The sequence below is a fragment of the Hakea prostrata genome, chromosome 3, assembly GCF_041222555.1.
Source record: "Hakea prostrata isolate BN-2017 chromosome 3, UWA_Hpros_2, whole genome shotgun sequence".
In the NCBI taxonomy this organism is placed as follows: Eukaryota; Viridiplantae; Streptophyta; class Magnoliopsida; order Proteales; family Proteaceae; genus Hakea; species Hakea prostrata.
In genome coordinates this window covers 20748518-20762711 of record NC_142602.1, presented here as the reverse complement: position 1 = coordinate 20762711, position 14194 = coordinate 20748518, and the positions used below count along the sequence as shown (strand labels likewise).

The window sequence follows — 14194 nt, the reverse complement described above, 5'->3', positions numbered from 1 at the left end:
CTTTAATAAATATCGCATGCATGCATTAGACATCAGTGGCCTTCCACGTTATTCATAAAGCCTTTCTCTGGGTTGCTTTTCCACCTTAATTAAATACAAATCAGGATATATATATAGTGCGTGGGTGACATAGCGCGTATGCGAGAGCCACACACGGGCGGGAGTGAACGAATCGTTTAGTCTCCTCACCGTAGACATCGTGATTTTTTTTTTTACCACAGTGTGTGTGTGAAAATTCCTTCGGTGATTAACAGAACTGGGTTCTGCCTGAAGGATGTGAGGGTCAAGTGACCAGATGGACTATGTGGTGACACTTTTAAATTATCAAGTCATAAAAACTTAAAATCCTCAGATTTGATTTAAACTTTTGTTACTCAAAATCCTTCGGTGGCACCATCACATGCCTTTTAGATTCTAATTTAAGAACTTTACAGAATCAAGATGCCCAACCACTACCCACGCTGCCCTTACGCACAAAGCAAGCGGGACTTACTTGCAGGACTTTAGGACCGGCACATCAGATATCTGTATTGTTCAAAAATCAGCCAGTACTCAAGCCTTATAGGAGGAAATTTATGCCCAGATTTATCCTTATAACAGAAATTAGAACTTCATCTTTAGCTTTAAAAGGTTAAAACTTGATAAAAACAGAGATTAGCGGAAATAAATACAAGAAAAGGAATTTACAGATGCAACTATTGATATTGATGCATGAAGTGCAAAAATTCGTAAAAGGGCCTAAGAGAGATGATAGAAGCACGACTGTAGGCTTTCATCCTCAAATCCTTCCTCTACTAAATTAAAGAATAAAATAAAAAGAAACAGAATCAGGACAAGAAACTACATCTCAATTACTCAGGGTTCCCTTTCGGGTTCCCGAAAACTGTAAATAAACTAAGTAGGAAAAAAAGTACTAACCATTGTCAAGAAGATTGTTCACTATATCATAAGCAAAGGTATTACAAAGGCAGAGGTGGAGGTTCCTCGCTAACCATTACAGAAGATAAAAACTAAAACTTCACTCTTATAGAAGGTTACAAAAGGTTTATTCTTTTGTCTTTTCTCTCTTGATCTTTCTTTTTCTCTCTCTGGATTCTAGGATTCTTCTCTTAGGATTCTTCTCCCTCTTCTCTTCTTCTCAAGACGTAAGATCTTTCTCTCAAGACTTCCTCCTCCTTTTTCGTCTTGTTAACATGCTTTTATAGATAAAAGAGAATCTTTCTTTATAAAAGACAAAGAGTCACCTTTTTTTTCTTATTCAAAGATTATACGTAACTTTTTCCTTATTCAAAACTATACATAAGAGACAAACAAAATATCTTTTGACTATTCAAAAGACTTTTACTGTTCCTTCAGTACTTAAGTGGCGAGGCTTCTTCTAGCATTACTGTTCATGTTTGGACTTTTTCTGTTTTACTATTCGGACCATTTTGTCCTTCTTCTTTTTGAGAAAATCCCAATATGTCCTGCGACTGTTCATCTTGTCAATAATTGTGCTGACGCAAGGGAGAATTATGCTGGAATATTCTATTGTAGTAGTATTCTTCTAGAGTCTCCTCGAGGCATTCCATGTGAATAGTGAATTCACTGTTTTCCTCATTGATTTGACTCAGTGTGTTAATCCGATATTATCCAGCAAGGTTTTTACTGGGTTGGTTTTTACTATCCAACAAAGTTTACCAAATATTTTTCATGGTTGGTACTACCATGGAGTCTATTCTTTCCCAACTCACGGGGTTACAGACAGAAATGTGGTTTTACATGGTCATCTGATGAACCATGTGGTCCTTTATAGATTGGGCCAAAATCGTGGTTTTGCTAAGGTCCACTAAAACCATGCTTTAGTTTTACGTCATATGGCTGTGAGACGGTGGTGAGGGAATCACCCCTTTGTTCACTTTACATTGTGAGTTGAAGAAGAAGCCTTTCCGTTTCTTCGACGAACTAATTCAAAATCAATCTCTTCTGATTGACTCAGTGGGTTCATTGTTCTTTCAAGCATCACCTGTGGGTTTATGGGCCCATGATGACTTCCGCTAAACTGTGCAATTGTTGTTGAAGAATTTCACTGAACTGTGCAAACCTGTTGTTGTTGGAGCTTTTGAACATCTCCCAATATTTCATTCTTGAATTCTGTCATAGATGTGTTTGCAACTTGAGCTGCTTCTTGTGTAGACAGAATATTATTGTTGCTCTGTATTCCAAATGATGGAGCAACTTGTGCTTTGAGAAATTGTATTTCAGCCACTAAGCTTTTGTTTTGTGCCTCCAATTGTTGATTGGCTCTGTCTTTGGCTGAATTCTCCATTTGTAAATTGTTGATCCTTAATGTGTAAAAGCCAATAAGCTTTTGTTTTATGGTTTATATTCCATTTAGAATGCCGTTCGAAAGTAAAACTCTGGATTCCAATTGTTAGATCAAATAGCTAGTTGCACATTAAGGATCAACAATTTACAAATGGAGAATTCAGCCAAAGACAGAGCCAATCAACGATTGGAGGCACAAAACAAAAGCTTAGTGGCTGAAATACAATTTCTCAAAGCACAAGTTGCTCCATCATTTGGAATACAGAGCAACAATAATATTCTGTCTACACAAGAAGCAGCTCAAGTTGCAAACACATCTATGACAGAATTCAAGAATGAAATATTGGGAGATGTTCAAAAGCTCCAACAACAACAGTTTGCACAGCTCAGTGAAATTCTTCAACAACAATTGCACAGTTTAGCGGAAGCCATCATGGGCCCATAAACCCACAGGTGATGCTTGAAAGAACAATGAACCCACTGAGTCAATCAGAAGAGATTGATTTTGAATTAGTTCGTCGAAGAAACGGAAAGGCTTCTTCTTCAACTCACAATGTAAAGTGAACAAAGGGGTGATTCTCTCACAGCCATATGACGTAAAACTAAGGCATGGTTTTAGTGGACCTTAGCAAAACCACTAAGATTTTGGCTCAATCTATAAAGGACCACATGGTTCATCAGATGACCATGTAAAACCACATTTCTGTCTGTAACCCCGTGAGTTGGGAAAGAATAGACTCCATGGTAGTACCAACTATGAAAAATATTTGGTAAACTTTGTTGGATAGTAAAAACCCTACTGATAATAGCGGGTTAACACACTGAGTCAAATCAATGAGGAAAACAGTGAATTCACTATTCACATGGAATGCCTCGAGGAGACTCTAGAAGAATACTACTACAACAGAATATTACAGCGACAATTCTCCCTGCGTCAGCACAATTATTGACAAGATGAATAGTCGCAGGACATATTGTGATTTTCTCAAAAAGAAGGACAAAATGGTCCATGAACAGTAATGCTAGAAGAAGCCCAGCCACTTAAGTACTGAAAGAACAGTAAAAGTCTTTTGAATAGTCAAAAGATATTTTGTTTGTCTCTTATGTATAGTTTTGAATAAGGAAAAAGTTACGTATAGTCTTTGAATAAGAAAAAAAAAGGTGACTCTTTGTCTCTTATGAAGAAAGATTCTCTTTTATCTATAAAAGGATGTTAACAAGACGAAAAAGAAAGAGGAAGTCTTGAGAGAAAGATCTAACGTCTTGAGAAGAAGAGAAGAGAGAGAAGAATCCAGAGAGAGAAAAAGAAAATCAAGAGAGAAAAGACGAAAGAATGAACCTTCTGTAACCTTTTATAAGAGTGAAGTTTTAGTTTTTATCTTCTGTAATGGTTAGCGAGGAACCTCCACCTCTGCCTTTGTAATACCTTTGCTTATGATATAGTGAACAATCTTCTTAACAATGGTTAGTACTTCTTTTCCTACTTAGTTTATTTACAGTTTTCGGGAACCCTGAGTAATTGAGATGTAGTTTCTTGGCCTGTTCCTGTTTCTTTTTATTTTATTCTTTAATTTAGTAGAGGATGAAAGCCTACAGTCGTGCTTCTATCATCTCTCTTAGGCCCCTCTACGAATTTTTGCACTTCATACATCAATAGCAATAGTTGCATCTGTAAATTCCTTTTCTTGTATTTATTTCCGCTGATCTCTGTTTTTATCAAGTTTTAACCTTTTAAAGCTAAAGATGAAGTTCTAATTTCTGTTATAAGGATAAATCTGGGCATAAATTTCCTCCTATAAGGCTTGAGTACTGGCTGATTTTTGAACAATACAGATATCTGATGTGCCGGTCCTAAAGTCCTGCAAGTAAGTCCCGCTTGCTTTGTGCGTAAGGGCAGAGTGGGTAGTGGTTGGGCATCTTGATTCTGTAAAGTTCTTAAATTAGAATCTAAAAGGCATGTGATGGTGCCACCGAAGGATTTTGAGTAACAGAAGTTTAAATCAAATATGAGGATTTTAAGTTTTTATGACTTGATAATTTAAAAGTGTCACCACATAGTCCATCTGGTCACTTGACCCTCACATCCTTCAGGCAGAACCCACTTCTGTTAATCACCGAAGGAATTTTCACACACACTGTGGTAAAAAAAAAAATCACAATGTCTACAGTGAGGAGACTAAACGATTCGTTCACTCCCTCCCGTGTGTGGCTCTCGCATACGCGCTATGTCACAGACGCACTTATGATGGTGTATATATATATAATTGCCACCTCCTCCTATTTCTCTTTCTTCTTCCTCTTAAACCATGCAAAACCCCTTTTCTTAACTCTCTCTCCTTCCTAAGTTTTTTGGCAGCTCTTCCTCTTCCTCCACCTCATCTTCTCTCTTACCTCTCTTAAAGCCACGCAAGTGAGTGGGAAAGTGGGAGGTGTCACCTCCTCCCTCTTTCCCTCCTCCACTCACCCCAATCCCCATCTCTCACGTATTGAAAATAATATATATCATATATATACTAACATATCGTCTATATATATATAATACATTCTATATAAGTAATATATCTAATATATATTATATTACTTATACGTACTCATATTTAATTCAATAGCGGGTTTCAGCATGGGCTCGTGGGCCCGCTCTATTATCTTACGCTGGGGCCCACTCGAGGTGCTAATATTAATACCTCCAGGTTCAAAAAATCATGCTGATCATTTCCTTATTTTCAATTCAGTCTAATTCCACCGGATATGAGATCTATGAGCATTACTATGTATCGGTCATGAGGAAATAAATGAATTCTCGAATAATTAAATCGTACCTCTTTGGAATGACATTCTCTAAGGGTCTCCAGTGGTTCGCTTGCCGGTTTGATGGTGTCGACTCCGGGTTCACCGATCCGAGTTGGTTCTTTGGATAAAAATAAAATTCGAATTAGATCAGAATTTTGGGGTGCGGATTTTACATTTCTCCCCCTCTTAAAAGAAATTTCGTCCTTGAAATTTGAAGTACCTGATAACTCGAAAAGGTTTGGATATCTTTCTTTGATCTCTTCTTCTTTTTCCCAAGAAGCTTATGCGTCAATATGGTTATTCCATTGCACTTTTACATAGGAAATTGTACGGTTCCGGAGTTTTTGGATCTTCCGAGCTAATATTCGAGTTGATCTCTCAAGATAGGTTAAGTCAGCGGCAAGTTCCGGTACTTCTTGTGTCAAAACATGTTTTGGGTCGAAGACATATTTCCGAAGCATTGACACGTGGAAAGTATCATGAATTGATGCCAAGGAAGGAGGTAAAGCTAACTTGTAAGCCACCGATCCAACTCTGGCGAGTATTTCATATGGTCCAACATATCTTGGACTCAGCTTACCCTTCTTCCCAAATCTCATTACTCCTTTGATCGGCGAAATCTTGAGGAATACTTTATCTCCTTCTTCGAATTCCAATTCTTTCCTCCGATTGTCAACATAACTTTTTTGTCTAGACTGGGCAGTCTTAATTCTTTCTCGAATCAAATCTACTTTCTCACAGGTTTCACGTATAAGTTCTGGTCCAAGTATTCTTCTTTCACCTACCTCATCCCAGCATAACGGTGTTCTACATTTCCTTCCATATAGAGCTTCAAATGGTGCCATACCAATAGTACTCTGATAGCTATTGTTGTAAGCAAACTCAGCTAAGGGTATATCTAATGGATGCATGCGATATTTATTAAAGAAAGAGAAAGTGACACATAAGTTAAGTGGTGTCTTCATCTTACCACTTTACCTAGATAACTTGGATGAAGTAATGAAGGGAAAATAAAGTGAAAAATGGTATTGCGTGAGGTGAATTGAGAGAACAGAGAACAAAGGAGAGGAGGAGAGAGAAAAGAAAACAGAGAGCATAAGAGAGATAAAGAGAACGTGAGGAGAGGAGGAACGACCATTAAAGGCCTAGAGGAAAGAGGAGACGCGCATACAAGCTAGCTCAAGGTGAATTTTAAGGAGGCTTACGCAGAACCGACAAGTAATTGGTGAGTGGGAACTTAGGACTCTCATGCATCATGGATCTTTATATTATTTTATTGGTCATACAAGCATGCATATATTATGTGTAGAATTGATGTAATTAGGACATGCATGGCATAGCATGATATTTATATAATTGCAATGCATGTGTATATGATTATGGATGCATACGTACCCTCTGGTGATTATGTGAGAAATACCTTGAATGTGTGATCGTACTTCCCGGTAGAAGTGTATGATGAGTATTACACTATTGGACTGTACACTCGGTATTCCCACACTCATTACTATGATGGGTATGAAATGACTTAATTATAGTGGAAAGCATTTCGTTCTAAATCTATATTGCATACGAGGCCAACTGTATGACTGTGATATGGGACACGGAGCATATTTCGGACCCCGCATAATCATCATAATAGATTGCATGGCTAGAGTGCATATCTGAGTGCTACTTCCCTTGCCAACAGGGGATTAGGTGTTGGTCAACCAATGGGATGTGGGTGAAATGTGAGTAGCCCGTGGGCCTCATGCGATTGTCTAGGGCGAAATGTGAGTAACCCAACAGTCCGGTGGTATTCCTGTGATTATGTGAATATGTTTAAACCCTGTGGGGGTATTGGAAGGATATTACACCGTGACCGGAGTAGTGCTTAACCTTCACGGACCTAGGCATTGTATGCTAAAGCATATGTTTGTACATCATAATATCATGACATTTTGTTATGCTTGCTCTTTGGATATTTCCTCAAAATTTTGGGGTGCGGATATTGCACTCTGGGAGAAAGACCTTGCTTCCATTTGTCCTAGGTTGAGGCACTCTTATGGTTTTGCTCGAGACTGGGCCTGGTGCTTGAGAGTCTTCTCTGGCTCTTCCCTTTGTGACCAAGTAGGCAAGCTTGTGTTTGGTGCGATTATCCACCATTTGTGGTGGGAGCGAAATCTTAGGCGTGGACCTCCAAATCTTGATCCCTTGACATGATTTGAAAGGCCATTTGTTTTGAGGTCTCATCTAGACTTCTCTCTTTTCCCCATCCCTCGGTGACTGACTACCCCAGGAATAGGCTGATTGTTAGCTCCTGGAGTCTCACCTCCCCTTTAGGCCTTCCTCTTGAAAGGCTTTGGCTCCCCCCCCCCTTCTCTCCCTTTGTATTGCTGGCATTGTTGTTTTAATCTAATTATTTATTCGTCCAAAATTTTTTTTTTTCTAGTAGTGTTAAGAAAACTTCCTGAAATCAAAGTTTATAATCTTGGCTTCTAATTGGGGTTTGAAACTTTTTTATTCCAGGTAGTTTCCTGCCCCTGTGCCCTTGGCCTTGCAACACCCACAGCTATCCTCGTAGGCACATCTCTTGGTAGTGTTTCTAGCCCTATTCACTTTCATTTGTTTTTATGTGCAAGGACATGAAATGTTAATATAGTATTCATTTTGATTTGGTTTATGTACATGTATACAATTTACTAGGACATACAACCATTGGAGAAGGCACTCTGTCCCAGCTTTTTGATACAGCATTATGCTGCTCTTTCTCTCTGCATGTTATTTTGAAATTATATTTCTAGCTATCCTTGACACAGCGTTTGAATTGTTAACTAAATGATATTGTTTCTAAGATGGAAGGAGGGTAAAGGGCATAGTATGCAACAACATAAACAGAAGGCTGAAACCAAAGGAACCCTTAGAAAAGATTAGACGATTGGATACAACCCCATTTCCGGCGAGTTCCTGCAACCCCAACACTAACCAATTCATTAGCCAAAGGCTGGTAAATCTCATTCCCAGGAAAGAGGTAAGTCTCCTTGAGCTGGCTTTCCTAATAAGATGTAATTATCTCCGATGACCATAAAAGAAAGCCTGAATCCACCTGGTCACCACTGGTAAAGTCATCCTCAATGATAGTATTCCAACAGTTGGATATTGAAATTTCCACCCTTCATGATGGCTTAATTATATCTGTGCAAGACTTGAGATGCTCTATCTCATACCAACTTGTTTCCATGCCATCAGTATGTGTGCTACATGATCATATGGACTAGATTTTGAACTCATTCAATCTGTTCTGATTGGGTCATTTTGGAGCATTTAGTCACCAACAGAAATTAGAACCTGGTGCCAAAGGCTTCCACACATGCAGAGTCCAGCAGCAACTTTCCTTTGCAGCCTTACCCCAGCAATTTTTGCTGAGAGGCTGTTTTGACGCCTTGGCTTTGCCAACAGAAACTCTTTCTGCTTAAATTACTTTCTTGGGGTTGTTTTCTGTTGATGCAAATGGCATCTGCATGGGGAAAATCTCGAAGTGCAATGAGGAGAAATTTTAAAACAGTGGGAACTATGTTTCGGCTCCATCCAACTGGGCACTGAATTTTTGTTGATTTTAGTCGACATCTTATACGTGTTATATCCACTGGAGTCTCTAATCTTTTCCTTTCTTCAATGTGGATGCATAAACAGGGGCTAAACAAGGGCTTCTTATAAGAGGAGGGGATGTACTGGAACGGTTGGCTGGCATAGATCTAATTGCATTAGATAAAGTATGTATTTTGTGGCATAGATTTCATTGGACTAGATAAGATACGGTTTCCTCATGATATGCCAATCTGAATCATACAAAAAGGTGTTGACATGTTGCAACATCTTTTTGCTATCTTATCAAGCATCCTAATTCAGTTGATTCGATGTTTGCAACCTCCAGACAGGAACACTCACAGAAGGAAAGCCTACTGTTTCTGCTGTCTCATCATTGATTGACAATGAAGATGAGATTCTTCAGATTGCTGCTGCAGTGGAGAAAACAGCATCACATCCAATTGCTAAGGCTATTGTCAATAAAGCAGAATCACTGGCTTTTAAAATCCCAAGCACAAGAGGACAATTAACAGAACCAGGTTTTGGATCCTTGGCAGAAGTGGATGGATCCTTGGTTGCAGTCGGTGCGATCAAATGGGTTCATGAACGTTTCCAGAAAAAAACAGCCCTATCTGATTTAGTGGTTCTGGAGGACAATGTGAAGCACCTAGCATCGAACGAGGTATCATCAGCAAACCATTCAAAAACAGTTGTTTATGTTGGACGTGAGGGAGAAGGCGTGATTGGAGCAATTGCCATCTCCGATAGTTTACGTGATGATGCTAGATCAACCATATTAAGGTACTTTTGTCTACCCATAAACAGTATTCTGTTCCAACTCAAGGTAAGGGTCTGGAAAGTGTTTATTTGAGCTGCAAGTAAATCTGGATATTTGGGTTCCGCATCAACATTAATATCTGATAAGGGCATAAAGGTGTTTATTCAAGCTGCAAGAAAAGCTGGGGCTTCGTTCCACTGTCAACCTGATATCTTGATGCAGAACAGGGAACATAATGATTCCCATGGAAGCTTCCTTACCCAGTGGGATCTTCTGAAAAGGATCACAAAGTTCTGGGATATTGGAGGCTTGGGTATCACAAACTCTTAAATTTTAGGGGAGGAAGGTCAAATTTCTTTATTTTGTGCTTGATGGTTCTATTCAAATCTAGCCAATTTATTCTCTCATTACTTTTCATTTGGCAGACTTAGTTTTGGGTTTGGGAGGTTGGTTTACTCTTAGACTGATTTCCAGATGTTAAAAGTCATTCAGTTATATGATGTTCGACGCTATTTCGAAGCTTATTGAGCTACCCCTAGGAGCACCAGCCTTGGCACAATGGTGGGTGGAGAACAGTTGTAGCCTGAGGTCAAGGTATCAAAATGGCCTCTCAGCAAAAATTGCTGGGATAAGGTTGCGTAGGAGAAATGCCCCCGCCCCCCGACTTTGCTTATGCGGAAGCCTTCAACATCAAGTTCACCCTTTTTTCTTATTGAGTTACCTCTCAATTGATACGGGAGAGTTATGGCTAAATATATCGAGAGCATTGATTTCTTAGTGTTCTGGTCTTTGTTCATAAAAATTCTCTAATAATATTCTAAACATTTTGAGTGTCAATAAGTTTCCTTTGAATCTTTCTCTCCTTTTGTCCATGCTTCTTAAAGTTACTAACTACCGTTGAGATTTACCCAGTGTATGTGTCTGCTTTCTGTATCTTAGTTGGATGCAGTCAGTTGGTGTGAGTAGGAAAAACATTAATACCATGAATTTGTGATTATTTTATCTTCTCTAGTTTTAAATCCTCTTAGGGAGCAGTGCACTCTGACCATTTCCATCTCATTGTCTTTTGTAATGGAATTATGGAATATTGTAATTCAGCTTTATTTTCTTACATTGCTATTCTAATCTCAGCCTCCGGCAAAGGGGTATCAAGACAGTGCTCCTTTCAGGCGACAGGGAAGAGGCAGTGGCAATGGTAGCTAACGCCATTGGAATTGGAAGTGAAAGTAGAAGTTCTTCTTTAACTCCACAGCAGAAATCTGGAGCCATATCAGCTCTTCAAGCTAAGGGACATCGTGTTGCTATGGTAAACAATATTCTGATGGAAGCATCAGTTGTCCAGCTAAATTTGACACCCTTTGTTATAGTTTTCAACACTCTCCAACCCAAAAGGAACATTACAAAGTAAAAAGAAGAAATTTCTTGGTAAAATCTTATTCTTAGATAAGTGCAAGAGGAAAGTTTCTTCTCACTTAGTAAACTTGAAAAATGGACAGCTTAGTGTATTATTGTTTTCTAGTGAGCTAGCATATTCTATTTTATGCTATGAACCTCCACTTATCCTTTTCGCTTGCTGCTTCCAAGTGCATTTAGGGGTAGAAGAGGAAAAGATTAGTCAGCTTGATTTTTCACCTCCCCCCCCCCCCTCACAAAAGAAAAAATAAATAATTAGTGAAATGCAATTTTCTACCTGACAAATTTTACGTAAATTTTTCATGTTTGATTTGGCAAGCTTGATTTTTTATTTTCTTTTTAAGATGGTTTTTAGATTTAATCTTTTAATGCTGGTTTCTACAAAGGGCTTAGAAATTCTCTCTACTATTTGGGATACCTTAGGAGAGCAACTCTGCTTTTTTTTTTCTTTTTCTTCGTATGGAAATTTTGTCCTTTTCACTTATTCTCTGATTTTGGACCATTGGCATGACCCTGGAGAAGGGACAAATGGTTTGAGTTTCTGATAAATTTATGTCTGGAGTGCATGTGCATTTGTACATCTTTCATGTTGCTCTTTACCCACACCAATCATGGAAATAAGTCTGCTAATAAGTATGTTTTTCTCCTGTGCGGGCCATATCAAATTGGTGACCAATATTTCATACCCTGAAGTGCTTCTTAGAGTTGAAGGTTTATTAAGATGCTTCATTCCCAGAAGCAAGCAAAATGCAGATCATAGTATTCCTTACACTTACTGGAATGAGTATCTGACATATATGTATCTCCTTTGAAGGTGGGAGATGGCATAAATGATGCACCTTCTTTGGCCCTTGCTGATGTTGGGATAGCTTTGCAAGTTGAAGCGAAAGAAAATGCTGCCTCTGATGCAGCATCTGTTATTCTTCTCGGCAACGCACTTTCACAGGTATGCCACTTTGTTTGAACCAGGTTCTGTAATGCTCTTCTTTATACACAGACCTCTAGTTTATGCGTTTGCTGCTTTCAGACGTATGTAACTGTGAGTCTGTTACAAGAAGTTTGCATTGACAATATGTCACCAGTTTTCAATCTAGTTCTGTTGGATATGATGAAAAAAAGATGTAGTGAGTTAGTGGAAGTCTGTTGAGTTTTTTGTTCTATGTAGATGTGAGGCCTTGTCTAGGATTTGGAACTTCTAAATACTTGTAGCGTGTCTTTGAATCTCAACTTTTGGCTTGAAAGGTTGCAACTTACTGTTACTAATGTTAACCAAGGATGTTTTGTTACTTTTGTACACTGTAAGTCGGCACGACAATTACTGATACCAAATTTTGGCAAGAGTTTTACCTTGTTCAAATTGCTGATGAGGGAATGTCGTTCTTGGACTACATGTGGTTTCTTCACTCACAAGCTGACCCTTTTTCTGACACATCATAAGATCACATCCTTGTTGAAGCATAGTGTGCATCACTTGTTTGGTTTCCATAAGTTGCAACTTCTAATGATGTTTCAAGCAAAAGAGTTTCTATTGAAAATGCAATTAATATTCCTCCATGGATCTTCATTTAACTGCTCAACTTTGTGGGATTTCTAGGTAGTAGATGCACTTGACCTTGCACAGGCAACAATGTCAAAGGTCCGTCAGAATTTGTCATGGGCAGTAGCATATAATGTTGTCGCAATCCCAATTGCTGCTGGGGTATTACTTCCACAATTTGATTTCGCTATGACACCTTCACTTTCAGGTGAGGCAAATTACATTATTAGATATTTCAGGTAATTTTAAGACCTGGGTCTGTTCATGTGCTTTATCATATCTTCTGCAATCGACTGGACCAATATGTGGTCTCTGCAATTCAGATCTTTTTAATAAAGTTTGACTTAATAGGATCATCTGCCCTGACAATTTCTTTGACTGCTCCCCAGCCTTCTCCAAATATGAAGAAGATGTAATTGTTTTATGCAAACAGTGTAACGAACAAGAAAATTAACTCATATTTACACTTGCTTCACCAGGTGGGCTGATGGCTTTAAGCTCCATATTTGTTGTCACCAATTCTCTACTTCTGCAGCTCCATAGACCTGCTACAAAGCGAGAGATCCAGAACTGCTGATAGCTGAAGCTGGATTTATAGATGATTTTCTTTTGATCAATGCAGTTGTCCACTTGTGCCATCCAGAAAATATTTTCTCCCCTAGCATACCAAAATGTGATAAAACTCTGCTTGTGTCAGCCAAACAATCCAAACGCGGCCAAGTATTTTATTGTTGAATATCATATGCGCCTATGGCCTTCAAAATTGAGACTTGGCCCTTGGGTACCTAATTTGCTAAAGACACTAGTGACGTAGATAAATGGGGAAAAAGAAGAAGTTACTGCTTAAGTTTTTGTAAACCCTAGGCTAAGTACTGCACCTTTTAGTTTAGCCTTGCATGCCCATCTTAATCACGCACTGTTTTTATGATTTAAAAACCTCTGAGTTATGCTCAACCCTGTAGAGCAATTGACCTTGTCTGGTCCTTGTATTTTTGTCATTTCATCCTCCTATGCGTTAAAATGAGAAATATTACTATTTAGTTTTCAATATTTAGATATTTTTCATCAGAACTAACAAATGAAGGGAATAAATCTAAAGCTTCAATCTGCCCTTGGCAACTTTACCCAGAAAACAAAAAAAAAAAAAAAAAACTGCCCTTGGCAATCGAACATGCTTGCTTGTGCCGAGTTGAGATTTTCTACCTATCATGGTAGAGGGAGGTCTGTACTCCCTTCACGCCTCTCTACCATATGTTAGAACGCCTCTCTAGCTGAATTTTGAAAATTAGAGGTAAATGCTCTGATGTATCATGTATGATAGAAAAGTCTGAGAAGAACCTCTACATCTCCAGGTAAAGAATTACCTCTACATGTCCAGGTAAAGAATTAGAAGTCAATTCAATCTAGCATTTTTAAATTGGTCGATTCTTCATTTGGGAATTTTACTGTTTTCTTTTAAGGCATCAGTCTATCCTTTAGCTTGCCGAGTAGGTGTCTATCATTTTAGCTTGCCTAGAGGTCTGTAATTTTTTTCACACCTCTTTCTTTATAACCAATCTCTTAGTGGGTCCCAGAGTACTGACCTCTCTTACCCATCTATACCCAAAAAGTATTATCTGTATCCCTGTACCAGGTGCACCGTGCACCTTTTTATAGAAGGAAAAGGGGGGGGGGGGGAAAAATCAGATAACGGTCGTTTTCTTGACTAATAATTTAATGATAGACTTGATTCGTATCAGTATTAGATGCATCGTCAATACCGATACATACATCAAAATGATAAATGATAAATCACAGATGCA

At 38.6% G+C, this 14194-nt stretch overlaps 1 protein-coding gene across 2 annotated transcripts in view; it reads left to right on the top strand.

Moving 5' to 3' along the window:
- LOC149021503 (copper-transporting ATPase PAA2, chloroplastic) overlaps positions 1 to 13430 on the top strand; it is a 41855-nt gene extending 28425 nt beyond the window's left edge. The window contains exons 10-16 of one of the 2 annotated variants that reach the window (XM_089149734.1): positions 7606 to 7672; positions 8770 to 8849; positions 9011 to 9465; positions 10574 to 10748; positions 11670 to 11801; positions 12450 to 12600; positions 12872 to 13430. In XM_089149734.1, the coding sequence (XP_089005860.1) occupies positions 7606 to 7672; positions 8770 to 8849; positions 9011 to 9465; positions 10574 to 10748; positions 11670 to 11801; positions 12450 to 12600; positions 12872 to 12969 (1158 nt within the window). In that variant the 3' untranslated portion in view covers positions 12970 to 13430. The remainder of the gene's footprint in view (positions 1 to 7605; positions 7673 to 8769; positions 8850 to 9010; positions 9466 to 10573; positions 10749 to 11669; positions 11802 to 12449; positions 12601 to 12871) is intronic. The other variant, XM_089149733.1, reaches the window with a different exon arrangement.
- Positions 13431 to 14194: the final 764 nt, after the last annotated feature.